The sequence below is a fragment of the Giraffa tippelskirchi genome, chromosome 1 (genome assembly GCF_054371585.1).
Source record: "Giraffa tippelskirchi isolate mGirTip1 chromosome 1, T2T-mGirTip1v1.2.pri, whole genome shotgun sequence".
In the NCBI taxonomy this organism is placed as follows: Eukaryota; Metazoa; Chordata; class Mammalia; order Artiodactyla; family Giraffidae; genus Giraffa; species Giraffa tippelskirchi.
The window spans coordinates 225,818,461-225,846,246 of NC_137275.1; the positions used below are offsets into that span (position 1 = coordinate 225,818,461).

The 27,786-nt window shown below is 52.2% G+C and overlaps 1 protein-coding gene across 1 annotated transcript in view; it reads left to right on the plus strand.

The window, feature by feature from the left end:
- The window catches only part of MYT1L (myelin transcription factor 1 like), a 176,859-nt gene that overhangs the window by 71,426 nt on the left and 77,647 nt on the right, over positions 1 to 27,786 (plus strand). The window contains exons 8-11 of the mRNA XM_081576196.1: positions 13,249 to 14,223; positions 19,138 to 19,272; positions 23,312 to 23,402; positions 24,938 to 25,045. Of these exons, the coding sequence (XP_081432322.1) occupies positions 13,249 to 14,223; positions 19,138 to 19,272; positions 23,312 to 23,402; positions 24,938 to 25,045 (1,309 nt within the window). The remainder of the gene's footprint in view (positions 1 to 13,248; positions 14,224 to 19,137; positions 19,273 to 23,311; positions 23,403 to 24,937; positions 25,046 to 27,786) is intronic.

The following is a 27,786-nucleotide window of genomic DNA, read 5'->3' on the forward strand; positions in this document are numbered from 1 at the left end:
CAGACTCAGAAAGACCAGAGTTCAAATGCCAGTCCTTTCTCAGAAGTCGTCTCTTTTCTAGAGAGAAGTAGGAGGTTTCTGAAGAGTCTAGTTCTAGTCTTTAGTGCCTTGGAGTTTGCCTCAGAGAAATGGCAAACCGCTTTAAAAAGTGAATGGAATCTTTCCCCCCACCCTTATGCTTCTTCCTTGGGCTCAAATGTCTTCAAGAATCTGAATTCTGAGAAACGCTAATTTTCCAACACAAAGGACAGCGGTTTCCGTCAGTGGAGAGAGATTTTTTTAGATCCTGTAGATGTGAGTAGGTTATTGCTAATCCATGGTGTGGACACGAATCAACATTCCTCCTTCAGAGGTCATACGAGTTAGTTCCAGGAAACCTGACTTTTGTGAAATAATCCTAGATTGCTCTCATGAGTGAAGGTCCTTATGAAAGGACCTTATGAAAACAATTAGATACATTTACATGGAGAACGCACGCATACCTACAGGTACGTGTATACACACACACACGCACACACACGCACGCATAAACCTCACGGATTGAAATGAGGTCTCCCCGGGTTATTCTCTTTGTCTCATTGTGGAGGCAGCCTGGGCATCAGCATGAGGGCACCCCCACACGCAGACGCCGCTCACCCTGCTGAGCAGACTGTGCTGTCATTAGCGAGAAGAAGGAACTTGCGTGCTGAGAATTAGAAACAGCAGCTCTGGGTAATAAAATTGTGGGACGGGAAAGCTGGAGATCCGACCAACTTGGAAAATTATTTCTGGACGCTGTATTGTGTGTTGTTCTGAGTGAAACCATCCATTGTTGAGGCTGGTTCATGATTTGCAGCTTAACCGCGGCTTCTTATGAAGATGGTATAAAATACTGCTCTTCCCTGCTCTCACTCTGTGTTTCGAAAGCAGTAGACGTGAACATCTAAAGTTGCAAAAGTTTGGGTGCTTGATGGATGAGGGTGGGAGAGATGTGCACGTATGGACACCTCATTTATCCAAGTGTCTTAATCAGAGTGCAGATTCAGCCGTCCGTTTGCTAGAAGTAGACTGACAATTTTAGCTTACTTAGGGCTACGGTTTAAATAATCTACTTTAAAAATGCAAAGTAACATATTTTGCAAAAGTGAACAGAGCCTTATTGAAACAATAGGCTTCAGCTTGTGACTGCATTGAGTTTGTTTACCTGTACTTGAACACTTAGAATGGTTTTTAAAAGTGAGAAAGCAGAGCTAGAGAGAGTTTTCTAGGAAAAGTCAAGTAAGTGGGCATAAAAAAGGGTTCATGAAGCAACTGCATGATTATAACATCTGACCACGTGCCCGTCACCTGACACCCAGTACTCAGTGCTCTGCAAACATCGAGTCCATGTCAGAGGCATGTAAGGAAGTTGGTTCCAGAAAGAAAAGGCCCAGCAGAAGGATAAATAAATGATCACCTGCTGATTCCTGGTGTCAGAATTCATGCTCGGCTCTGGATTCCCCAGCTAAGCCCCTTTTAGAATCACTGATTACATGAACTTCAAAGGAATCAACTAGAGCTACCAATGAGAGGTTCAGCCAGGCTGCCCATGCTGCGGATCACTGGGCTACCTCTTCTGTTATATGGCAAATGTGTCAGTTTGACAAAATATTTTGACAGTAAAGTGTAGTCAGTTACTCCCTCTTGGATAGGCTCTCATCAAATCCTACGTCCCAAAGAGTTGTTAGCTCAAAGATGACCCATGTGACGGACCCTGCACTGAGGTTCTTATTTACGTTAAGTTCTGGGTTGGGAGCATCACAGGCTTGCCTGATTTCTAAGTCAAACAAATGCATCCCTCCTAAGAAGAGCCCACTTCCGAGGCCTGGTTCCTAGAGAATGTTCCACAGAGCTTCTCTGTTCTAGAGAGAAGTCTCCACTAGAGGAGCCCGTGAACAAGCGTTCCAAGACCCCGTCTACCCACATGAACACCTGCCAAGTGGACTGTACAGCAGGAGTTTCCTAACCCCAGGGCCAGGAATTTTCAGGAAGGTTAGACCCCAGGAGTCATAGCTGGGCTGATGAATCGTGAATTCACGCGATCAGACTCCTAGCTGTGGCAACTTAGGACAGTCAGGCCTAAAAGGCATATGCCCGCCCAGCTCCTGTTTTTCTGCCCTCCCCACGTGCATTGTGATTTACCTGATAGCTAAGTTTTCTGCCAGGATCACTATCAGCCAGTGTGAGTTCTGCCTCCACAGCCCCGTCCGTATCGTGGGAAGCTCAGTGTGATTGCAGGACTCCCCCACATGGCGTGCGTCCCTCCCCTCCGTGTATTGGCAGGAACTGGGCGTTTCTGAAAAGCTGGGGAAAGCACCTCTTGTGTCTGGTGACCGGAGCACTGAGTCAGCATCTTGAAGTTGCTGTTGCTTGTCCCTGGTGGACACTCTTGGTGACCGTTGCATCGCCGGCCATCAGCGGATTTTCTCCGAGGGGGCCTGAGCCTCTTTCTGAGCCAACAGCGTGGACAGTGACCAGTGGTTAAGAGAGGAGGAGGCAAGGCAGGCAGCGTGCAGGGCCGGGAGGCCTGGGGGGCACCGTGGGGCTGCTCACGGGGCCCGTCCACACCAGCCGAGGGCCACCTGCCAGAGGAAACCAGGGCTGCCCACCGGGGCTGCGGGGGTAAAGCTGAGCTGCCCTCAGCCTCACCAGTGGGTATAGAACCTCAGGCTATTTCTACCAAGAAGATGCTGTTTTCTTTCAGCAACTCTATTATAAATTGAAATGTGGAGTTTACTGAAAGGTTTTGTTACAGAGAAAACAAATGTATACAAACCACCAAATTATTACATAGGCACCCACTGATTACAGAAGAACTGTTATAACTTGCAAATGAGGTGTTTATTTTAATTCTGAGACTCCTCCAGCAGTGTAGTCACACAGGAACCCAAATATTACTAATAATGTACATTTCCAGTCAGTAGAGTGATGTGCGTACTGTGCTTGAGCGTCACGGTGATTGTGTAAGACAGGCGGGGTAGAAACTGCTTCCCTGTCAGTGTGCTAATGAGATAGACACTGAGGCTCAGAAAGACTGGATTGTTTTCAGTAAGAGACAGACGTGTGCTTAGACTCTGCTGATGGTTTCTCTTTCTTCAGAACTCATGATCTTTTTATCACTTTTTACCTGTTTCAACAACAAGAAAGCCTATCTGAGTAATTCATTTCAGATTACATTAGATTCATAACTAATTAACCAAAATTAAATTTTGTCCAGTTAACCTATCATAGGCTAGACTTTCGCATGAAGAATTTTATTTTCAAAATGCATGTGGTAGTTTAAGTCTGTAATTATCAGGTTAAAGTTCCCTTGTTATCCTAAAGTTAAGAAAATTATTATCCAGGGGTTGTAGATTATAATAGCAGATTTCATGCATGGTATAGTTAGTACCTTTTCAGAGTCTCATGATTTGAGAAATACAGATCCAACAGTTATTTAATGCCTGGTAAATCATGGTCTATTTTCATAGTATAGCCCACTAAAAAGAACACATCTTTAAATGATAGATACACACATATATACATGTATAAAATAAGCATGTGCGTCTATGTCTCCTCTTGAGTATTTATTGTATCTACCTACTGACAAGAAAGGAAATTCCATGAGGAAGAATATAGGAATGTGCTGTCCAGACGAGAGAAGACCCTCACGTCCACTGCCATCTTTAACACTTAATAGTTTCTTAATATATTTTGCTTCTGAAGTACATTTGTAAATATGTGAAGTTCTTTCTTTGCTAACCCTTTAATTGAATCTTGGGCTATCCTGACAATTCAACTTTGAGAACAGTTGACTTGACGAATTGGGTCAAATTAAGTGAAAATGCAAACACCTTCCTTTTCCAGAGATTTTCTGGCTTCATGTTCTGTGTATGAATCAGCCAAAGATGTGTATGCACGCCTGGAAGTTCACATCTGAGGAGGAACTGGGTGGTTGGAAGGGAGTGTGGGTGACTGCACTGAGGGTGCCCACATACGCAGGCTGCTCTGGGCCAGGGAACGAGCTGGGTGTCGGGGGGGGTGCCCACGAGATGCAGAGCCCGGTGTGCTGCTGTCAGCTGGCACAGCTCACCCCTTCTCCCACCAAGGACCCCTCACGGGGTGGGGGGCAGTCAGAGCCCACCCCCTTCTGACCCTGGGCCTGTGCACTGCCCACCCCCGAAAGCAGTCCCCGACGTCCTCTGGCTGCCCTGCGGACACCCCTCTGTCTTTGAAGGGGACTCAAGACAAAGCCCGCCCTCCCAGAAACAACTTTTTGAAATTGCCCGGTTTCCAGGGTGTTTTTTCCTTTCATCCAGGGTAATGTACTGGGTGTCACATAATTAAAACATTGTGACAACTTGCAATCAGTGGGCTTGAGTTTGGGGCTTCCCAGGTGGCTTGATGGTAAAGAACCTGCCTGCAATGCGGGAGATGCAGGAGACTTGGGTTCAGTCCCTGGTCAGGAAGCTCCCCTGGAGGAGGAAACGGCACCCACTCCAGTGTCCTTGCCCGGAGCATCCCATGGACAGGGGAGCCTGGCGAGCTACAGTCCATGGGGTCACAGAGAATCAGACCCGACTTAGCGACTGAGCACACGCCCACACACAGGCTTGAGCTTCCGGAAGATGAGGACAGATGAGGAGGGGAGGCCTCCCTCTGTGGCCCCGAGCCTCCCTCTTGATGTGGAGTTCGCACTGATTAGCCAAGTACCCTCTCGCATCCTTCCCAGGAAATGGCCCTGATGAGGGAAGTGAGTTGGAACGCAGACAGACTGAACATCAGAATCAGCCCGCCAGCTTTCTCCCGCAGTCAGCAGAAAAAAAGCAATGCGTTCTGAGATCAGCGTGGAAACCAAGATGTGTTTAGAAGGCAAGGTCTCAACTGTTCACAGTTGGGAGAAAGAATATGATAACTTTTTATCTTAAAAATTAATCTCTCCCTTCATCCATGAACACGTTATTTTAGAAAGTTTAGTATTCAAATACGGCGAAGCATATGGCTCTACCACTTAGAAATGAGTGAGGGCAGAATTAGACATTTCTAGATATCTGTCTGTGATAAAAGTTAACTTTCTTCTTTCAAGCTAATTTTACAGAATTAGAAAATATAATTGTATCTTATATTTCATGAATTTTCAGATGCTTCAATACAAACCAGAAAATTTGCTAACAAAGTGAAGTCATGTACGTTTGAGTTGCCAGCAACATGCGTAAAGTATGGGGAACATCTTTTTACACATTAACGACAAATGGTCGGTAAAAGAGAGTAGATCTGTTCCTAAAGGCCACTTGGAGGGATGACCAGCTTCTGTCTTTGTCTTAATTTTTACCCCGCCTGCTAGCCTGGCGGGGTGTGGAGCAAGGTGAGGGGCACATCCCGTCACTCTGGACACGTGTCTCTCTCTCCCTGGACTTCAGCCTGGCGTCCAGAGGTCAGGATGATAATACCAGCCCTTTGCTCACCTCACTGCCTGCTTGCGAAGCCTAAAGCAGGTGCCATACAGATTGAGGCTGGAGAGAGGTGAGCGGTCCAGAGTGGCTGTGTAGCGACCGATTCAGGTAGTTTTTGCAAGAAACTGGGCTCCCGGGCACAAACTTGAGCTCTTCTGAGACCCTGAACTCAAGGTCCACGGTGATACAGAGCAGACATACTGTGCATCAAGGCCAAGTCACCTTAAAAGACTCAGAGCCTGGTGACAGCTCAGTTCAAAAAGTAGAATGAGTTTTCTGTGCAGACAGAAGTGCACAGGGTTCCATGGGGAGCCAAAACCTAAACGGGTACCATTCTTTGCCCCCAAAACATAGTATAGTGTGAAAGAGGAGTGTGTACCTGAAAACCTGTACATAATAGTTACTCACAAAGGACAGAATTAGAAGCCATAAGCCAGGAAGGAGGATTTAAAGATTGGCGTTGAAAGCAAGAACTAAAGTTTTCAGATAATGAAGCCTGGTGAGTTTCATATTAGGTTACCAAAGAAAGTGGTAATGTTTCTGAAAGGTCTTTTCTGTCTGATAGGGATGGAATACGCTTGAGGAGAAGAATGGGGTTCCCGCACCCCCAAGTTCCTCCCAATCGTACTCATAGGAACAGCCATACCGAACGTGTCTGTAAAATAGAAGGACCAAAGTTTTCAGACTCCTTTGCACTCCGTGGTTTACAGCATCAGCAGCAATCTTGTTCCACTGGACCAGGAGGTTCAAGGTTGCCCAGTTAATCTGGAAAGTCTCCAGGCTGTGTGTGTGCGTGTGCACGTGTGCGATATACAGACAGACAGAGAGAGCGAGAGATGCCGTTGGTTAGTGTACTCTGGTCTTTCTCAGTCTGAAAACTACTGATTTCAAAACAGCTCTTGTCTGGGTGGGGGTATGACTATTCTATTTTGTAGTCCCCAAACACAGATAAACCACAAACCTAAAATTTCGTCAAGTAGAAAGGTTCTCAAAGCAGTGAATGAATGAAACTTTATTCACTCACATTTCTAATTAAGATCCCTAATGAATAAAAACTTTAAGAATCATAATGCGCACAATCTACACTGAAAAGTGTTATGCAACTTGGATCCCTGTGAAAACCATTGTTTTTTGCTTCAGTTTATCTCATTTAGCTTGAAAGGCATTTTCAAATCGTGCTCCAGCTTAGGAAATGGGCAACATGTAGAATCAATAAGCCAACGGAGCTCTTCTGAGCGGCTGTAGAGACGAGGCATTAGCCTGTTCTTTGGACGCCGTCGGTCAGCTGTCCACGCGTGAGGTCTGACTGGGGTGGAAAGAGATGCGTGGCCGTGGCAGGCGACGGGGAGGGCCACACTGCACACGCGGGGCGGCCTCCCCTCCCCCGCCACAGCCCCGGGCAGTGGGCTGCCCCTGGAGACAGGCCTTCTGCCCCAGGAGTCCAGGCCACACGGCGGTCAGGACCAGAGCCTCACCTCCAAACCAGGCTGGCTAACCGATGCCTGCCGCCGGACCCCAGACCTCCCGGAGCTGTTCCCAGACCGCCCAGGGGTCTGGTGGTGGGCGGTCCCTGTCTATCTGCGTTGCTTAAATACAAGTGCAAGTTAAATGCACACATGGGTTATCAAAGCCAGAATCAGCGCTCAGCTCCCGCTGCACTCCCATGCTCTGCCGCTGCACTAGCCGGCTTGGCAGCTCTGGCCACGTGTGCTTATTTACATATAAACACCCTGAATTTGAATTTAACTCAATGAAACTTGCAGCGTGCTCTGTACCACCCGGCTCCCCCCCCACCGCCGCCTGCTCCTGGGGCGCACGCCCCTCATTCTCCAGTCTCTGCCCGGAGGCCAGGCTCCCAGCCGACCCGGCCCGACTCCGCCTGAAGTGGCCTCCGCCCTGGTCTCCTGTCCCTCACGGCCCGGGTCACCACCTGACAGAGTTTATGTCGACTTTGCTTCTCTTCCAGCGCCGGCGCAGTGACAGCCCTGCTGCCCACCCCACTCCTGGGGCCACCCGTCTGCCCCAAACACGGCTCAGTGAGCAGCGGTGGAGGGAAGACACAGCCGTGCCCTGTCTGGGTCCCCCAGGCCCATCAGATCTGGGACACTTGGGACCTCGGCAGGGGACGGGGCACAGACGTGCCCTGCGGTGTCCTCTCTGACCTGAGGCTGGAGGAAGCATCTGGAAAAGCAATACTTGACCCAGGAACCGACAGACGGAGGCGCCCCCACACCCGCACTCCAGCCCCCATCCAGTGCCTCCCCCTCCCACCCCGCCTGCTCCCCGAGGTCACTCTAGCCCCCACGACGGGGATGATGGGGACAGGCCGTGCGGGTCTGTGTCGTGGGGTTCCTCTCGGGCCAAGGAAGGCTTCCGGCAAGCTGAGATGGCGAACGTGTAGAAGCCCAGGGCTCGGGGGGGAGCCAGCGTGTTCACCCAGGGACCTGGTGCTCAGGGCGCGCCCTGCCGAGCCCAGGACAGCGGGGCATGGAGGGAAGTGTGTGTCCACTGCAGGGACGGGGGCCTCAGCAGCAGACACACAGCAGGAGAGAGTCCGGGTCCCGCAAACCAGCTCCTTCTGGGAGAAGCAGGTCAAGCCGCTGGCGAGCAGACAGGTGCAGAGGGGAGCCCGCAGCGGAAACAGCCATGGAGGCGGCAACATGCAGCTCCAAAGGGAGGGCTGGAAGTGTATTTCGGGTGATTGCACATAATTCACCCAAATCATCTCCCCCGTGATGAGCTCCGGTGAGGACAGAGAAGCTGCTATCCGATGTGACAGCAGGGACGGACAGCCCAGGCCCGGGGCAGCGCTAACGGTGAAGGACGCTCTTTAGGGGAATCGTCTGTCCTTCCAGATCTACATGGGGTCGGCCCGGCGGGGGACCGTCTGGCTCGCCTACCTCTGAGCATCGCCTCCATCCGGCAACTTTGCAGCGGCGGGCAGGTGAAGAGGGGATGATGGCCCATGAGAGCAAGGCCCCTAGGTGTGGGGGGCTGCCCCCCAGTAGAGCACCCGCAGAAGGAGGACCCCCCTGGCCAGGCCCCGCACGGCGGGAACCCCTGTGCCCCAGAGGAACCTGTGAACTGGTCTCACTGGGCGTCAGGGGTCCCCTGGTAACTTCACACGGTGCAGGGAGACTCTGACCGGCTGGCATGCAGTAGTCTATTTTCCTTAATCAGAAAACAATCCCAGGGAATTCTAAATATTTTTTCACAATCAATAGGGAAGTCTTGTGCTAGATAGCAACCATCCATCTTAAACAGCTTTTAAGAGAGATGCTAAGTATTTTATCAACGTAACCCAGGCATCAGGCTTCCCTGGAGGTCCACTGGGTAAGACTTCGCGGTCCAGTGCAGGTGGTGTGGGTTCCATCTCTGGTTGGAGAGCTAAGATTCCACCCACATGCCTCATGGCCAAAAAACCAAAACATAAAATAATACGATAATACAGTCAATAAAGACTTTTGAAATAGTTCACATCAATAATAATAATAATAATAATAATAATGTCTTTTAAAAAAAGCAGGCAACTCTCCAGGTCCACGACTGCAGTCACTGCAGCCTGTAGGTACGGCGCTGTGCCTGGTGCCCTGGGGCACATCTGATCTATGCTATTAAATGTGTAGCCAGCACTGGATGCTCTGGGATTGCACAGGGCTGCTGATGGTACAGAAATGCCTGTTGTTTGGTGGAAGAAGAAGAAGAAAGAAGTCTTATGTCTGCATCTAAGGAGAAAATGAGAAGGGTGGATTCAGGAGGGGAGGCCAAGGGCGCCCTGGGCCTGCTCTCAGAGGCCGAGTCATTGCTCTGCCATCGAGAACTCACCCCGAGCTCTCAGAATTTGAGCTGAAGAAGCCGGGACACCCAGGAGAGGGCCCTTCCACTCTTCCGAGGAGACCTTAGCATCCACCCTGCCCCATGATGTCCCGGGCCCCCCTGGGCACTTAGCACAGTAGGGGAGCTGGGGGGGCCCTCAGTGAGGTCAGTGGGCCTCTGGCCACTCTTCCCAGCCTCTGCCCTTCTCACCAGCAGAGGAAGGGTGACCCCGGGAGTGACCTTTCCTACATGAAGGGCCAGAGGAAACTGTGGCCTTTTGTGATTTGCAACCCATGGAGGGTGGACTCTTAGACCACGTCTTCTATGACCTGGCAGAGCTAGAGAATTTCTGTTGTGAAGAAGTGTCTCTTCTTCCTGTCCTTCTGCGTTTTTGTTTTAATCTGTTGTCTACTTGAGAGATTTTAACATCTGGAAAGAACAATAGGAACACACCTTTTGATTCTAGACACTGACAGAATCAAGAGGTGGGTCTCAGACTAATCTTTGGAGACAAAATGCTCAATGAAGTCTGCGCCTGTTTTTATAAGGTTATAACCCACAGAGTTCTAACCACATCAAATTCTGGATATGAGGATGGAGAAGAAAAATTTTCCCACATGACTCCATTTTTTAAAGATTTTTTTTTGTTATCTAATTGTAGCTTTGAGCATGAATTGTTTATAACAATCTGATTCAAAAGATAAAGTTCAGACCTACGACATTTCACAAAGCTCACGCTGGAATCCAAAAGATGCATAGAATCCCAACAAAAACCCCGGTGTATTTGGTGAGGGAACGCTGTGGGGACCCCGTGGGCTGAGCTCCTGAACCACCTGCGCTTCCTGGGCGCAGGGCCCTCCCCTGGGAGCAGCTGGACCAGACCTCCTCTGGTTTCCAGAGGCGAGGACACCCTGGGAGCCCCTCCCAAAGGCGAGCCCTCAGCTGCCCGTGAGTTACCAAAGCGGCTCTGCTAGAGAAGAGACTCCATCCAGGTAGAAAGGCCACAGAGATACCGGGGCCGTCTCCTTGAACCGCCGAGTGGCTACGCTCTTTTATTTAGAATGTGGACCTGAACTTTAAAATAATTTTCTAGTAAAACACCTTTTCTCATCACAAACACACTCTCCCTGTTTCCTGTGTCATTCATCACGTGAAGAACTACCCCACTGACTCCTGAACTCTTTGCATTGAAAATTCAGTTTGTGGACCATCGGTACCGTGTTGTTAATGTCTAGCTGGCCCAGGCACTTCTGGCCCATTTCCCATGGCCCACTTCCACGTGTGGTCCTTTTCATCCTGAGGCTCAGTGAAAACACAACTAGAAGGGTAAACTGCCCGAAAGCACAAAATCAGAGACGGAATTCCAAGAGCTCGCCGTGAATGATTTTGAATTCTGGAGGCTGAAGCTTCGAACCTGCTTGCTGACAGGTTCCTGACTGACTCCCTCCATCCGTCCACATCATTAAGGCTTGACTTTGTCTCACACGCATTTTTAAAGAGTTAAATACTGATAACTTGAGAAAGTCTGTTACCCACGAGGATTTTCCGCGGCTGGAGCTGTCTCTCCTGCCGTCCCCATGCTCACGGCCGGGGTCTGGCAGCCTCGAGGATGCAGAGGGTGGCCTTCTGGTTTTGAGAGCCTCACTCTGGGCGTGAGTGATGTACTGTTAGGTGAACACTTCCTCGGTATTTCTGATGCGTCAACTGGTTTTGTTTTCCTTTTGCTTCTCTTTGGGAAAACATGTATCCTCATTCTAAGGCTATCGATGCCTAGAAATTATCCAAAGGAGCAACAACATTTATTTCATACAATTAATGATACTCTCTGACAGATATATGATAAATTTGATTTGCTGATGTTTGCTGCTGCTGCTGCTAAGTCGCTTCAGTCGTGTCCGACTCTGTGCGACCCCATAGACTGTAGCCCACCAGGCTCCTCCGTCCATGGGATTTTCCAGGCAAGAGTACTGGAGTGGGGTGCTGTTGCCTTCTAGAGAGATGTTAAATTTTAAAAATGTGTTGGTTCCATGTGTGGGCCGGCAAGGATGTTGTTTTCTGTTATTGATGTGTTGATGTCCAACCTGGTTCACCAACAAAAATCCTTTTCTAAGGAGACAGCACAGAATCCGTAAAGAAAACACTTGGGCCCCTGATTCAGTCTGAGTCACCCGCTATATTCTGCCAATCAACATGCCTCATTTCCTCACTAATACACTTTAAAAATTCTTCTTACTCTGGTTTGTTTAATCATAGAAACAAGGAGTATATGTGAGAATGGCAGGCAGTTAGGATCCCCTTGGTAGCTCAGACGGTAAAGCATCCGCCCGCAGTGCGGGAGGCCTGGGTTCAATCCCTGGGTCAGGAAGACCCTCTGTCAGACGGTAAAGCGTCCGCCTGCAGTGCGGGAGGCCCGGGTTCAATCCCTGGGTCAGGAAGACCCTCTGGAGAAGGAAATGGCAAACCACTCCAGTACTCTTGCCTGGGAAATCCCATGGATGGAGGAGCCTGGTGGACTACAGTCCATGGGGTCGCAAAGAGTCGGACATGACTAAGCAACTTCACTAACCAAATCCAACCTAAATTGGGCGGGGGAATCCATTTAGTATTATCTATATTTTGTGATATATGTGGTAGTGATCGCATAGCATGAGGAGAAACGATGCATACTCTATAAATATTCCTTTAGAGTTGGAATATGTTTCAGATGAAATACAGGGATTCAGTTCAGTTCAGTCACTCAGTAGTTTCTGACTCCTTGTGACCCCATAGACTGCAGCACACTAGGCCTCCCTGTCCATCACCAACTCAGGTCCATCGAGTGGTGATGCCATCGAATACAGGGGTTAGTGTAATTTTTAACATGGTCCTTTTTAAAATGAGTATTCCCAAATTTTTTTGAGATTGGACATGACACATCCACGTGGTGTATCTGCCAGCTCACCACGGGTTTGCCAAGGTGCAGGATGACCACAGCAGGTGCTGGATTGTGTGTTATGGTGGCGCCAACTCACCGCACTCCTGCTTTTAATGGGTGTCTGGCCACTGCGTACTTCTCCCCATCCACCCTTTCCAGCCCGCTGAGACACAGTGAATCAGAGTAGCTTCTAAGTTTTGCTGGGGCTTGTTGATTCACAGTGTATCTTGATAAACTGTCTCTAAGGGAGAAAATTCAAAAGCACTCTCAGTCGCAGCATGTGCTCCTAGTACTGACTGCCCAGGATCGGTGTTGGCGCAGAACCCACCAATGTCAGGATGTTGGCACCCCGGCAGGACCCACCAGAACCTTGGGCTTTCTTCTGTGCTGCCCAAGCATCTCTGTGAAAGCAATTTAAAAGCTATTGCTGTGAACATCTGCTTACAAGGTCGTGACAAGTTCACGAACTCTTAGAAAGCCTAGTCATACGATGGATATCATTATCATGCACGTGGTCGGGCAGCAAATAAAAAAATTCAATTTTAAAAGCAATGCTTAACATTTAGAAGGAATGAAAAAGCAATATTTTAAAATTATATTTAAGCTTCCTAGGTGGCTCAGTGGTAAAGAACCCACCTGCCAATGCAGGAGATGGGGACTCGATCCTTGGGTCAGGAAGATCCCCTGGAGGAGGAAATGGCAACCCACTCCAGTATTCTTGCCTGGAGAATCCCACGGACTGAGGAGCCCGGCGGGCTACTGTCCATGGGGTTGCAGAAAGTCAGACACGACTTAGCAACTAAACAACAACAAGAAGGCTATCTTTACCTTTTATCTTTACCCAGCAGCTTCCTTGTCTGTTCGTCCCAGGAGTCCCTAGTCTGTAGCAGGTGTTTCACACAGCCCCCTGTGCCCTGAACACACGCCCCCTTTTTTAATGTCCCTACGGCCTGCAGACCTGCAGGTGGGACGTGCCCCGAGCTCGCCTCCCGCGCTGTTGCAGCCACACGTTCTAGCCGCTTTTCCCTCTTGTTTTCTCGTGTGTCCTTTTGTCTGCTCTCTTTGCAGAAGGCCACCAGCTGGGCTGCCACGGAGCGCGCGCGCTGCAGGACGCAGAGAAGGGCGACAACCACGACGACGAGTACGACAACTACGACGAGCTGGTGGCCAAGTCCCTGCTGAACCTCGGCAAGATCGCAGAGGACGCGGCACACCGCGCGCGCACCGAGTCCGAGATGAACAGCAGCACGTGCCACAGCCTGGAGGACGACGGCGACAAGGCGGAGGCGCCCGGCCGCAAGGGCGAGCTCAGCCTGGACCTCGACAGCGACGTGGTCAGGGAGACCGTGGACTCGCTGAAGCTGCTGGCCCAGGGCCACGGCGCCGTGCTGGGGGACCACCCGGGCGACCGCGGCTACGCGGACTCGCTGGGGCCGCCCGACGGCCGGACCTTGAGCTACGGGATGCTGGGCAAGCCGGCCAACAACGGGCTCGCGGACAAGCTGGTGGAGGAGAGCGACGAGGAGGTGTGTCTGAGCAGCCTGGAGTGTCTGCGCAACCAGTGCTTCGACCTGGCGCGCAAGCTGAGCGAGGGCAGCCCCCAGGAGCGGCCGCCTCCGCCCGGCGCCGGCCCGCGCGCCCACGGCCGCCCGGAGGACGACTTCCCGGGCCGGACGCCGGACCGCAGCTACTCGGACATGATGAACCTGATGCGGCTGGAGGAACAGCTGAGCCCCCGGCCCAGAACGTTCTCCAGCTGCGCCAAGGAGGACGGCGGGTACCGCGAGCGCGACGACGACGCCGCCTCCGTGACCTCCGACCGGTCGGAGGAGGTGTTTGACATGACCAAGGGCAACCTGACCCTCCTGGAGAAAGCCATCGCCCTGGAGACCGAGAGGGCCAAGGCCATGAGGGAGAAGATGGCGCTGGAGGCGGGCCGGAGGGACAGTCTGCGGTCCTTCGAGGACCAGTCCCCGCGGCCGCTCCCCGGGGAGGAGAGGAAACCTAAGTCCGCTGACAGCCATGTCAAAAAGCCATACTATGGTAAAGGTAATATTTCTACCTAACGTAAGTGGCCTCGTGGAAGCGGGAGCTAGGGCGAGAGCTGTCAGGTGTAGGCTGCCGCTCAAGGAGGCATCTCGCTGTGTTGCATCACCAATGCATGCTTCTTGCAGGTGATTCCAGAATTATGCCTCACGGTTATGTCCCCAAAGAGCAAATATAATATCTGTCTGGGAAATACACAAAGCGGCTTAATAACATGATGTTTCAGGGGAAGACGCATGTCTTGGAGATCCAGGGTGAGAGCACACGCCCATCACGTGATAGAGAATGTTAGGATGAGTCTGTTTTCTCACAGGTGAGCCACAGTCCGCGTGGAGTGGCAAGCGTTCACGTGACAATTAGCCAAGGCGGGTGAAGCATGCATTTCAAATTTCATTGAGTAGGTGGCGTCATGATTTATGAAAGTGAAAGTGAAGTCGCTCAGTTGTGTCCAACTCTTTGCAACCCCATGGACTGTAGCCCACCAGGCTCCTCCATCCATGGGATTTTCCAGGCAAGAGTACTGGAGTGGGGTGCCATTTCCTTCTCCAGGGGATCTTCCCGACCCAGGGTTTGAACCCGGGTCTCCCGCATTGTAGGCAGACGCTTTACTGTCTGAGCCACTAGGGAGGTCCTTGATTTATGAAATTACCATCAAATGACAGATATTGATGAAACCTCCCCCATGGAAAACATCCCTGCTGGAAACTGAACGGTAGCAGAATGACCACTAGCGTCAGGCGAGGGCAGTGACTCCACATTCATTATCTTCAGGGAGTCGGTCAGTGACGGGAGCCGCGTGTCCCCAGCTGAGACCAGCAGTTGTCCTGTTAGCGTGCCCACCCCTCCCTGTTCCCAGCCACCGTGGCAACAGTCATGGTGCTTTGCTTTATCAGGAGACACTCAAAACCATCCTCTGTCATAGCTGCAACCAGGTTTCCAGTTGTGAAATATGTGGGTGCCTGTCTGCATAGGTCTATAAATTTAGCCACATACATATATGGTTGCTACACCTCATATGTGTAGACGTATATTTCCAGCCTGAACAGTGGACCTCGTGTTTCCAGTAACAGCCATGTTCACTTTCAGTATGAAGTGGATTCTAATTTGACCTCATGTAGGACCTTGTGAATATTTCAGTTTCAAGGCTGTTTCAGAACCAAGTGAGAGGAAACAACTTCAAGAATCACACTGCTGCTTCCCTAAACTCCTCCCAAGTTGTACCAAAAGTTCTGTGTTGTGTGTTGTTCTACTGCTTATGAATATTGTTTCCTTATAATGAGGTTCTGATTTTGCTTTGGAGATCAGCTGCGAGGGCAGTGTTACACAATCAGAACCCACTTCTGCGGGGACACAGGTGTGTATTCTCCTCTCGATGGGCATGCACCTCCAGGGGCGCATTGGGCTTTGCTTTAACCGAACTCCACTGGAGATGGACCTCAGCCAGAGGCCTGCTGGGTCCTGGACGTGGCAGGTGCTTGGGTGCTGACAGCCGTTTCAGTAAGGCAGGTGCAGGCCAGACCCTGTGAAGCGCAGGGTATGAAGAAGGGTCCTCTCGCAAAGGCCATGATATGGAGTTCAGGGGATCGTCAGGCCTGCTTTGGGTGTTGCAAGTCCCGGAGATGCAGCGAGTGTGTTTATAATGAACACAGTCTCTTAGAAATCTGTAGCTGGGTAGTTGAGAATCCCAGGTGGCGCTACTGGTAAAGAACTCGCGTGCTAATACAGGAGACATAAGGGACGCAGGTTTGATCCCTGGGTTGGGAACCCACTCCAGTATTCTTGCCTGGAGAACCCCTTGGACAGAGAAACCTGGTGGGCTACAGGCCACGGGGTCACAAAGAGTCGAACACGACTGAAGCGACTTACACACAGAAACGAACACTGTTAGGGAGAAATGGTGTCCTTCCCTGGGGACTGGCTCAGGGGGACAGACACTACAGCTTTCTGCAGAGTGTGTTTCAGGCCTGAGTCCGGCTGAGCAGTCAGCCACGCGGGCTCACGCACGCCCGGGGTTACTGTGCCTGCGTTGGTTTCTGCAGTTTCTTTCAACCCAGCAACTTGCTGTAGATTTTCACTCACTTTGGTTTGTTATTGTTGTTATTTTGTTTTGTTTTTGGCAAGAAGTCGAGTTCAGATCACTTGTTTCCCCTAAATAAACAGGTACAGGATGGAAACAAACAGGAGAATCCCAAAACGGAGATGTGCTTTTCCCTGAAAGCGGGGAAGGTTGGGGATTGGACTTTCCTGGCGACTCCAGCCAGGAAACCCCAGGTTTTCCACATCCTCCCACTCTGGTCAAAGCACACCTCCATTTCCTCTCAGTGCACTCCACGTCGCTCCTGAATTCCTTTTGAAGATGTCGTCGTCATATGCAGAACCAAATAAATAAAGCCAAGGAAGGACACCAACGTGGGGAGAGAGATGAATGGTCTCCTATTTTAAAAAGCTGTCTGCCCTCCTGGGCTTCCCTGGCGGCTCAGACAGTAAAGAATCTGCCTGCAGTGCAGGAGACCTGGTTCCATCCCTGGGTCAGGAAGATCCCCTGAGAAGGGAGTGTCTGCCCACTCCAGTATTCTTGCCTGGGAGATCCCATGGACAGAGGAGCCTGGCGGGCATGGCCAAGTGTGTATCAGCCATCTGTGGTCAGCTTCTCTGCTGTTTTATTAAACATGGAGAGAACACTCATACCAATTCTCATTCATACACAATCTTTTCAAAATGATTTAAATTATAGATGAGTAACCTTTCCAAAAGCTTGAGCTAAAACAAAAGAAGTTCATCACAAAATTTTTTCCACCTTCTCCTCAAGCATCTACTCCAAAGGGAGGAAGGGAAGGGCTGGAGCCAGCACGCAGGTGTTTTTAGATGTCGTTGCAAGGCTTTTGGGTAGATTGTTGGCCTGTTTGCTTGCTTGGTTGTTTTGCGTTTGCTCAAAGATTTGCTTTCAGGATGAACTGGGGTTGTGAGAAGGGAGAAACCAAGGAGGTGGGGGTGTTGGCAAAGGCAGAGGTGACCACCCTCCCCCAGGACACAAGCATCGAGAGGAGAGTACACCCTGGCATCTCCAAACCTGCAGAGGCTGGAGCCAGACGTGTTTGTACAAACGTGCACTGAGCTTCAGAACACTTCAAAATCGTGACAAGAGTATGATTTGTTAGGAAACTGAAAACTCATGGAAAAGAGGCACTTAATGATTCCTAATAGTTACAACTTATGTTTTTTCCTTTAAAGTCATTTATATCTAGTTTATGATTTTAAATTATAGCTCTAATTTATGATCTTAAATAATATTTTCCTTTGAAATGGTTAATTCCACTTACTATTTTATATTTGCATCCATTCAGTTATACCACTATTATTATGAAATCCCTCAAAGGCAATAAAATGCTGAGCCTTTTGGTTGTCAGAGAAGCTCAGATTTAAAGATATTTAGAAACTGAAATCACAGAAGCATAGGTTTAGATTTGTCTTCAGAGTTGATTATCTGTAAATAAAAGCAGAAAGTAGCTGACCCTTGTATCTTGGACATATCTCTCACTGGTTTAAGAGATTCCAGGACGTGAAAGATACACCTTAGAGAATAAAATGTTAGCTAAACAATAAAAGGAAGGATTTTTATATGAATATAAAAGTATATATATATATATATATATTCCTGTGAATCCTATGTCTATTTCAAGTTTGCATAAATGATTAAGAAAAAAATCTTATAAAAGTTCCAAAAATTTTAAACCAGTCCTCTTTCTTGATATAGTATGAATCCTTCTCCAAAAGTAAAACATCTGTTTTATAGATGTTTTACTAGAAACATTACTATTGGCCTGATTAATGCAGTATCAATATAAAAGCATTAAATTCTGAAAGATCTGTTACCTGTAGCTTCCCTGGGCCAGACATCTAGTAGTCACCATCTATGGTTCATCTGTGCATCTCGTTTTGAAAACTGGTTCAAAAATAGTGTTTCACACACTGGTATGACTATTTGGTCTGGGCTTCATCTTAGAAATAGGTTCTGGGTTTATTTTCTGCACATTTATGAACTGTGGCCAATTCTGGTCTAGGGTTAATTTTGTTAGCAATGTCACTGCACTCCTGGCATCTGGCGTTCAAGTTCTGACCAAATGTCAGCCCTGCTCCGCCCCAGCGGGCACCACAGCGCCCGCAGGCTGCCCATAAGCATCGCCTTTTAGTTTGGTGCATGCCCACACAGCTGTCCAAGCCTTCCTCTGGTTCCAAGCACAGACGAAGAGATAAAACAAATTATTGCTCCAGCAGCTTCTGAAACATTTTTGATTGCCCATCACCTCTGTCAGGTGGGAGTCCTACCATTTCAGTCATTTGCTTGCAGTGCCTTCTGAGAGTTCAGTCTGTCTTGAGAAAAGCACTGAATTTGTGTCCTAAGAACGGTGTTTCGAGAGAAGAAATTTCAGTACCAGTAAAATTGTGCAGCTAATGGTGTATACAATCAGAGAATTCAGTAAGAAACTCTGCTCCAGAGTGCTTAAAAGGCGTTATGTTTCCTGGTTGGATGTCACGAAGCAGTTGCTGAAGGATTATGGAGATGTCTTGTTCTCTGAGAAGGTCACTGTCTCATCATTATTTATGTTGATTTCTTTGAGCAACAACTTATCATGTAACACACGGGAAACAATTAATCAAGAGTTCAGGTAGGGAGAGCCTTTTTTTCTTTAGCATCGAAAGTAAAATATGATTCATGATTACACCGTTTAAGGTAAATAAAAAAAAAAAATCATCTGAAACCAGAGAACGACCCAGGATGTCACAGTGTGTCCCCGACACCTGCTTTATGTCTTTATGTATCAAGGTCTCTTCGGATTGTTAAATAATCACATTTGTCTTCAGTTGGTTGAAAAAAAAATTCATTCTCTTGACACCTGTTATCGCTTTTAGATCCCTCGAGAGCAGACAAGAAAGAGAGCAAGTGCCCCACCCCCGGGTGCGATGGAACGGGCCACGTAACCGGGCTCTATCCGCATCACCGCAGTCTGTCCGGATGCCCGCACAAAGATAGGGTCCCTCCAGAAAGTAAGTCCGTGTTTCACCACCGCCCTGGCGCGCACACACCTGTGCCTCGTTTCCGCATCCTCCTCGCCTGTCATTCCATCTCCGGTCAGTGCCGCCTGACTCGGCTGTGTCCTCCTTGTCCGAGGGGCAGCTCGGCCAGGACCCCGCCTCCCCCCCGGCCCTGCAGCGTCCCCTCGGCGTGGGCCCTGCACACCCACCTCGGACCCCAGTTCCACATGCAGTGTCGCCCCCCCCATGGCCCCCGAGCAGGCGGCCTGGTCCTGCCTTCACCTTGAGCTCGTGGCGACCCACGCCAGTCACTTCACTCCTTTCCTCCCCGCAAACTGCAGCAGCGAGTCTAGATAGTCTCTGAGACATCCACCCGGCACCCCCCGGCTCTGACGCCCAAAGGAAAGGGACTCCGAGGTGGCTTTTGCCCAGTTATCTGAACTTCTTCATCCACGCAAACCAGTATTTATGTGTAACTGCATCCTACTTATTATCTATTTCATATTGTCCCAACATTTCTACACGATAAAATCTTAAGGAGGTTTAACTCGAGTGGGTTTCGATCTTACAACTCGGTTAGAATTAGTTAGGTTCTGAGAACATGCACTCCGTCTATGAAAACAACTAAATTTCTTTTAGAACTGAAATGATGTACCTTTTTTGTTTATCTTTTCTTGACACATAAAGTGTGCCAACTATGAAGGTACAATTAGAACTGATGGCTCAGGGAAAAAGCACGTTTGCAGGAATGACTGTGTTGGCCCCTGATTTGGGGTCTAAGGCAGTGGGGACTCCCTCGTCCTGTAAGACGCGGTTTCTAGTGGGGACCACTCATCGCTCGGCTGGAGAAGCGACCATGGCCAGCTGGTGGTTGAGGGGCCCTTCTGGGGACTTCCCTATCACAGCGGCCAGCTTTGGAGGATCAGAGATAGCTGTGCAGCTTAGAGAACAGGTTGAGCTGAGTGTTTTCAGGTGATGTATTTGTAGAAGCTGCGGTGGCTGCGGGCTTGCAGGTGGCCCCTAGAGGTAGGAAGGCCGTGTCTCTCGGAACCGTCCTGTGGGCGACGGCACGGGGCTGCGGCTGCAGCGGATTGCAGAGAGGCCGCGCCCGTGTGTTACATGAGCAGAGGCAGCTCGCTTCACCCCGGCCGCTTCCGCCCAGCACCCCTGGGTCGGGCACCCGCTCGCACGCATCCAATCCCCAGTACACCCTCAGGGGCATTGGCCCTGTTTTCAGATGAGGAACGGGAAGGCCAGGCACCTCCTCCTTCCCTGGGAATCGGCTCGGCACCTGGCGTCCTGAGGATGCGCGGTGCTTTCTGAGCTCCTCCGAGCAGAGAACAGAGCTCAGACCCAAACCCGCCTCTGTCCCAGCCCCGAGCCCAGCTATCTCCATGGAGACCTGGGCTCGGCGTTCGGGTCCAGTCCTGACCAGCTGTGTCGTGTCCAGTCCTGACCAGCTGCGTCGTGGGCAGGAGACCGGTGCCCTGTGCCTCTCATCCTCACCTACAAACAAGGCGGTAGGACCCGCCACTAACGTGTGAAGAGCAGGGAGCTTCTCTGTGTGCTGTTTCTTTGAGACATCAAAGTGGAGCGTCCGTTCCTTCTCACGGCTGAGTGACCCTCCTGACTCCCCATTTCCCCAAGAGCAGTCTGAGTGCAGTCTCTTCTGCACCCTGACCCCGCGTCAGGCCGCCCCTGGCCGTGCCTTTGCCACGTGGCGTGGACTCAGCTCTGAACCAGGGTCACCGCCACGTTCTCGGGCACCTACAGGAGGTCATTTCCAAAGATGGACTCATACGGGAGTCTTTGCCATAGAAATGACAAAGAGTCAAAGCACTCCATAGAAGCATGTCTTTTTCTACTTTTAATTTGTTAGCTTCTTCTGGGCCAGCACACCCTAATCACTTTCCTGTCCAGTTGAATTCCGTAAAGTAGCCTGTACCCCAGCTTTCAACACACCGTGTTAGAGACACAGAGGACTCACGATAAGTAAAATGAGACACAGCTTTGGTCCAGGAGCCCCCAGCCCGGCTCGGCGGGGGTCGGCCACGTGCACGAGACAGTGTGCCCACCTCAGCCCCAAGCTCCGGCCCCTGCTGCGGGCATCGGGACCACGGCCACCCGCGGGCTTCATGCGGTGCTGCTCCAGCCGTCCTGTCTGAGAGGGAGCCCTCGCTGTTCTCTAAGAGCTGTTGTTATGGTCCACGTGGGAGACCGGGCAGGCAGGAGGTGGTGCCAGCGGGGCGGATCCAAGGAATGATCCAGAGGCAGGCTGGCAGGACAGCACGTGAGAAGAAAGGGAGGGAGGTTGAGAAGACGCCCAGGAGCCTCCTGGGGTCCACGGCGAGTCTCCCCTGATCACCGAGGCGGGGAATCCAGAACAGGGCGTTTCCAGTAGGGAGTCTGGTGGCCTGGACTTCTCCAGCTGAAGCTGGACGCTGTGTGTGACGTTCCCCACGGGCCGGACGGCCAGCCAGGACACTTGGACGAGGTCAGACACACAGGGGGACTGTCCTCTGGGCAGCGTCAGTAAAACCAGGATAAAGCTGCTCAGAGAGGAGGCTGGACAGGAGCCCAGACTGGGGCATCTGGACACAGGCGTGTAGGAAGGTGGGCAGAGGAGGGGACGCAGGAGGGGAGACACCCCCGGGGCAGAGGACGGGGCAGAAGGCCGTTTCTCCGAAAGGCCCACACGTGCGGGGGTGCCTGAGAAAGAAGTCAGGTGGACGCTGATGCAGAGGGAAGCTGGAGCTGACCCCGAGAGGGAGACTGAGCCCTGCAGACCCAGGGCACCGCAGACCCCCGTCCAGGGCAGGCCGGAGGTGGAGGGCGGAGCGGGCGATGGCGCCGAGGGCGGCCCACCGCGCAGGCGCGGGCAGAAGGCGTGTGCCGTCTCCAGGGGAGACTTAGCGCTCGGAGCACAGTCTCAGGGGCAGGAGAGGAAGCCGTGTCACGGGGAAGGTTGAGAGCGGTGATGGGCAGGCGATCGGGCGTCAGTGAAGGGCCAGGAAGCCAGCTGAGGAGGGCGGGTCAGAGAGCGGGCGGCAGGGCTAGGGCGACGCCCCAGAGAGGAGACCCCGAGCCCGCTTGGCCGCGTCCCGGCAGAGTGGGCCCTCGCGCGGATGGGGCCTGGATCGCCGGGACGGACAGGGCTGAGGGGGCGCAGGGCCCCGTCGGGGGGACATGGAGGGGGCTTCGGAGAAGCGAGGGAGGGTCCCTGAGGTGAGAGGGACTGCAGGGAACAGTCACGTAAGGGGTTCGGGCGGACCGTGTTCGCCACGGAGGGTCAGCACACTCGCTGCACTGGTCCCACGGAGCTCAGGGACCACCGGGCGGGGGGCCGCGGAAGGGGCGGTCACGGCGCTGCTCACCCCCCAGCGGCCCCCACAGTCCAGGGCAGCCATCGGTCAATGAGGACTAGAAGCGAACGGACAGGCGACAGTCCAGGGCCGGGACCTCCTCGGGAAAGCTCGAGCTGGCTCTCCAGACAGCGTGGCCTCTGCTCTGTGGGCCCGGCTCTGCAACCCCCTCCTGGCCTCCCCTGGGACCGCATAGCTCTTCCTTCCTGGTATAATCAAGACTAGAATATCCACTTCCTAGAGAAGAAGTCATCATCTAACTCACTGTGTGTGCAGCCGGGTTGGGAGTGCCTGTTCATCCACACCCACCTCGCGTGGCTTTCCAAGGCAGAGGCATCTTTACAAGCTGCCGACCTGCCTGCTGTGACACGGCTGACCCCTCCCCGAGCTTACGCCTAGGGGCCACACGGGGACCAGGTTTCCTGCCCCGGCGGGAGCAGCCCAGTGCTCCCACTCCCCGAGCCCCCACTCCCGCCCAGCGCACCCCGCTTTGCATGCCGGTCAGAGTCAGGTGGAGACCACCTCCTCTTCTTCCTACCTGTGTCTCCCTGCCCATGTCCATCTCAGACGTGTGTAGGACTGTCTGTCGTAAACTAACCCAGCCTTTGTTAAAATGAATGCATATTCTTGTCCTGGGACCGTTTCTGTGTTTTAACGCTGGGCTGTTTTCTCTGCCTCTCCTTGTCAAGTTCTTGCCATGCATGAGAATGTTCTCAAGTGTCCTACTCCAGGCTGCACAGGGCGAGGGCATGTAAATAGCAACAGGAACTCACACAGAAGGTAAGCAAAGCTCCTGTGCTCTCGCGGCAGGGGAACTGATCCCCGGCAGCCCCTCCCCGTGCCCTCGGGAGGGGGCGCAGCCCCGCGAGTCGGGGGCCTGGGCACTGCCCTCAGGAGCGGGGGAGCTGAGCCAGCCCGGGGCGCCCGGCAATGCTCAGGGCTTAGACCCTGAGTCTGCAGGCGTCTCCCTACCTCGTGATGGAGTGATGGTCCCCTGGCAGGTGTCCCCCTTGAGGTCAGACCCCTGATGGAACCCTAACCATCTGCAGCAACTCCAAGGAAGGCAGGAACCACTCCCTTAGCTTCCGGGGGCCAGGAGGTCCCCTCCTGTCCTCATCAGAAGGGATGGCAGCTGGAGACCCCAGATTGAGCACGGTGTGACCTCACTCAGCCGCCCCTTGACCCCGGCTGACGCCCCGGTCATCCGTGTGGGTGTCAGCCGGTGCCAGCAGGTGTGCAAAGATGCTGGCGAGGGAACACCCCGGGAAAGGGGGCCAAAGAGACAGGCCTTCCTGGGCTGCGGCTGCAGAGCTACACTCTGCTCGGGACAAACCCCATTCTCTTTCATGCCTTGTCCCGACTTCTGCTAAGTGACTTCTAATATTCAGTTCCCATCAGGTCCTTTTTATCCAATAGCCTGAGAGTGATTCTGTCAAACTGTTTTTGTCCTGCCTACCGTTTCAGCTTCACGAAGTTGCATTAAGTTATATCTAAATGGAGGAACCTGTTATAAGTTTCATTTTAATTGTTGCTTGTCTGGAAAACTGGGCTACTTGTGCTAAATTTATAATGAATGAGGTCACAAACTTGTGCCCCTCGGAGACATTCCTGGGCATCCTCTGGGGGACCGTGATGTGATGGCTGGATCAGCCCCCTGATCCCTGATTACAGGGCTTACAGCATCAGCTCCTCCATAAATCCTCACCAGAATCACTCCGATTCCGGACTTTCTGTGTTTGTGGATGAAGCCTCTGCTCTGCGAGCGGAGATGCACACAGCAGACACCAGGGTTTCACAAAAAATCAGCTCACACACAGAAGAGCACACCGCTGCCTCTTCCTGTAAACATTTAGGTTCAGAAAACACTTTACAGAAGCCTCGAGATCATTCTGCCTTCCTCCCCCTTCTGGGTCTCTTTCTGGGGAGGACACAGCCGGGCTGGTCAGCCTGTGTCCACCGTGCTGAGGTCATCAACTGCCAGACAGCCCTGCACTCGGGGTTTTTAGAAACCCATCCTAACCAGTGGTCAGTTCCCCAGCGAGCATGCCAGAATGGACACCGTGTCTAAGATTCTCTGTCCCTTGAACGATTTGGCCTCTGTTTTGTCCTCCTTGAAAAGGGCCGGCGTTCGCTCATGTGGCACAACCATTAGCATGTCTGCTGGAGGTGGGGGGCGAGTATGTGCAGCCCCTTCCGATTTAACTCCTTCCCTGAGGTTCGGGAGCCAGATGCTGCCGGAGGGAGGGAGGGAGGGAGGAAGTGATGGGGCCGATGGGGGTCACTGCGGAGGACTCTTAGACCCCCTGTCTTTGCAGCCTTTCCGGATGCCCTATTGCTGCAGCGGAGAAACTGGCAAAGGCCCAGGAAAAGCACCAGAGCTGTGACGTGTCCAAGTCTAACCAGGCCTCTGACCGAGTGCTCAGGTACCAGACGTGCCGTCGGGACCCGTGCATGGCCCTCCCCACGAGACAGGCGCCCGGACGCCCCACGAGGGGTGGCCGTGCTTAGGGGCAGGGCAGGGAAGCCAGTTCAGTTAGGAGATCTCGCTGGGGCCATGCCCCCACCCCCGGCGCCATCCATCTCCCTTGGGAGTGCAGAGGGAGCCGTCTCTGCCTCTCCTCTGGCCCTGATGCTCAGGGTTCTGGCCAAAGAGGCAGCTGGAGAATTCACAGGGCGCCCCAAGTCACCACATCTTAATTTGGGGGAGAGGGCAGCACCCTCGCTCCAACCTTTGTGTTCCAAGGGCGCCCACGTCCAGTGCAGAGAAGCCCCGTCCCCAGATGCCCCCGGGAGGTGGGCGGGACGCTGTCACCGTGTCGTCATCCCCGCTCAGTGGGTGAGGAAACCAGGGCGCAGGGCGGGAGAGGACGCACCTGAGGCCACTCGGTCACCAGCAGTGAAGACGAGGTGGGGGGCAAAGGTCAGCCGGTGCCCTCCACTGTGACATTTAGGACGGTTCCTCGGGGGGCAGTGAGGAAGAAGCCCTTGCTTCCCTCAACACTCACTTCTGCGTGGTCCCTTCAAGCCCTCATCCATGTGCAAGCTGGTCGACCTCCATGTTTAGTCAGGGTCACAGCAGCAGCCTCTGCGTCCTTGTGAGAATCGCACCGTGATCCCCACGGCAGGGGCTCACCTGTGCTGGAAGGGGGTCTAGCCTGGCCCTTAGGGCGAGTCCAAGCTGACTCTTAAAGGGCAAGCAGTAAGCACACACACACACATGCACACGTAAAAGCACACACATGTGCATACACTCATACCTGCGTGTGCACACACACACACACATAAAAGCATACACATACCACACACATGACAGACACACACAAAAACACACTTGCACACACACAATGCCCCCCACACGTGCATACATGTGCATGCACACATGCCTGCACACCCACCCACATTTGCACAGATGCACGCACACACATGCACAGACATGCACACCCACCCCCACACACAGGCACAAATACACACACCTGCATGCACAAACACAGAAACATGCACACCCACCTACACAGACAGGGATACACTCACACAAATACACACACACACTCACACAAATACACTCACACCCACACACACACAAGGGATACACTCACACAAATACACACACACACACACGGGATACACTCACACAAATACACACACACAAGGGATACACTCACACACACACACACTCACACACACACACACACACACACACATGCAATTTTGCTTCTGTTAAACTATTTCTTTGGGATAAATCACCTGGAAAAAATCACCAGGCAAACGATACAAACACCTCCCTGATTTTGTCATGTACTATTTCCCATTTTCCTGAAAGGATTTTACCGTAGTCATTAAATTCCTTTTTATCTCTCAATAGAAAAGTTAAGATCTTTACAGAAAATGAGAAATGCTTCACTGGAAAGAAATGCGAGAATAAAAATCTTCTATGACCCTACCGTTTAGAGAGAAAGCTCCGTAAATTCTGGGCTGCGCCCCTCCAGGCGTTTCTCCTCGAGGCCGCTGCCCACCCAGCTTGTCCTCAGGTGCCTGTGACCCACCCCGCTTACAGGTGCGCCGACACCGAAGGCGCCCCTCCCCGGGGACCGCTCAGCGTGGCGGCCTCCCTGGAACCCGGCAGTGCGCATTTGGGAAGCAGTGATTAACCAAAGGAGAGTTTGAGCAAAGGGAGAGGTTGGGGCGGAGGGCTTCTGTTAAGTCCCCTCGAGACCCCCCGGGGTTGGACAGACCCCATGCCCACCTCCTTCCCCCCGTCCTGGGCTCAGCACCAAGCTTGCCTTTCACTGAGGTGCTCGCTGGCCACATGGCACGGATGAGACACATCCGAAGTGACAGACGTCCCCTCGTTCAGAGAGAGGTCTCCTTTCTGACCCCAAGCCTGCGCCCCTTTCTCCACGTGGTGTGACGGGAAACCGCGTCAAGTGACGGTGAAACAGAAGGCCCTGGGCCGGCCCTCGTGCAGTGATGACTTCCCCCCAAGCCTTGGGCTAGGAGTGAAGAGGCAGCGTGGGGACAGGCCTGGGGGCAGAAGCCCCCCTCCATGGAGCGGGAGGCACAGGGCTGGCCAGGCTGGGCTCAGCTCTGCAGCCCCTGAGGCCGCAACTCGGCACTGATGACCCAGCTGTGAGCGGCTCTGGAGGGCCTGGTCCGTCCCCATCATTTCACGGTCCCCGAATGTCTTCACTCAGCGGATGCTCATTTGGGGTGGCGGGAGGGCAGGAAGACAGGAAGGAAGGAAGATAATTTCAGCCTATGATCCTTCAGCTACTTATGCTTTTAAGAGTCTTCAGGCAGGTGGTCTAACAGGTCCTTGAGACTTAGGTGAGGGCTGTGGTCCTGCCCAACACCCCCCCACAGGCCCGTCTCCAGCCCCAGCACCTGCTCCACCAAATGTCCCCCCTCGATGCCTCTGCTCCAGCGCACCCTCCTTCAGAGCTGGTCCCTCCTCCTTGGGGCTTAGGAGTCATGCCTTCCAGGCCCATGTCCTTCGTCCTGGCCCACCCACCCCATCTCCTGCTGCCCCCAGAGATGCACCGGGCTTTCTTGTTCCTTATCATTCAATGTTCCTGGTGTGTTTCCTGCCCCATCCTGGATCTTAACCTTGACAAACGCCACCTTCTCCCTTAAAACTGAATGGATTCTCATGGCCCCAGGTGTGTCC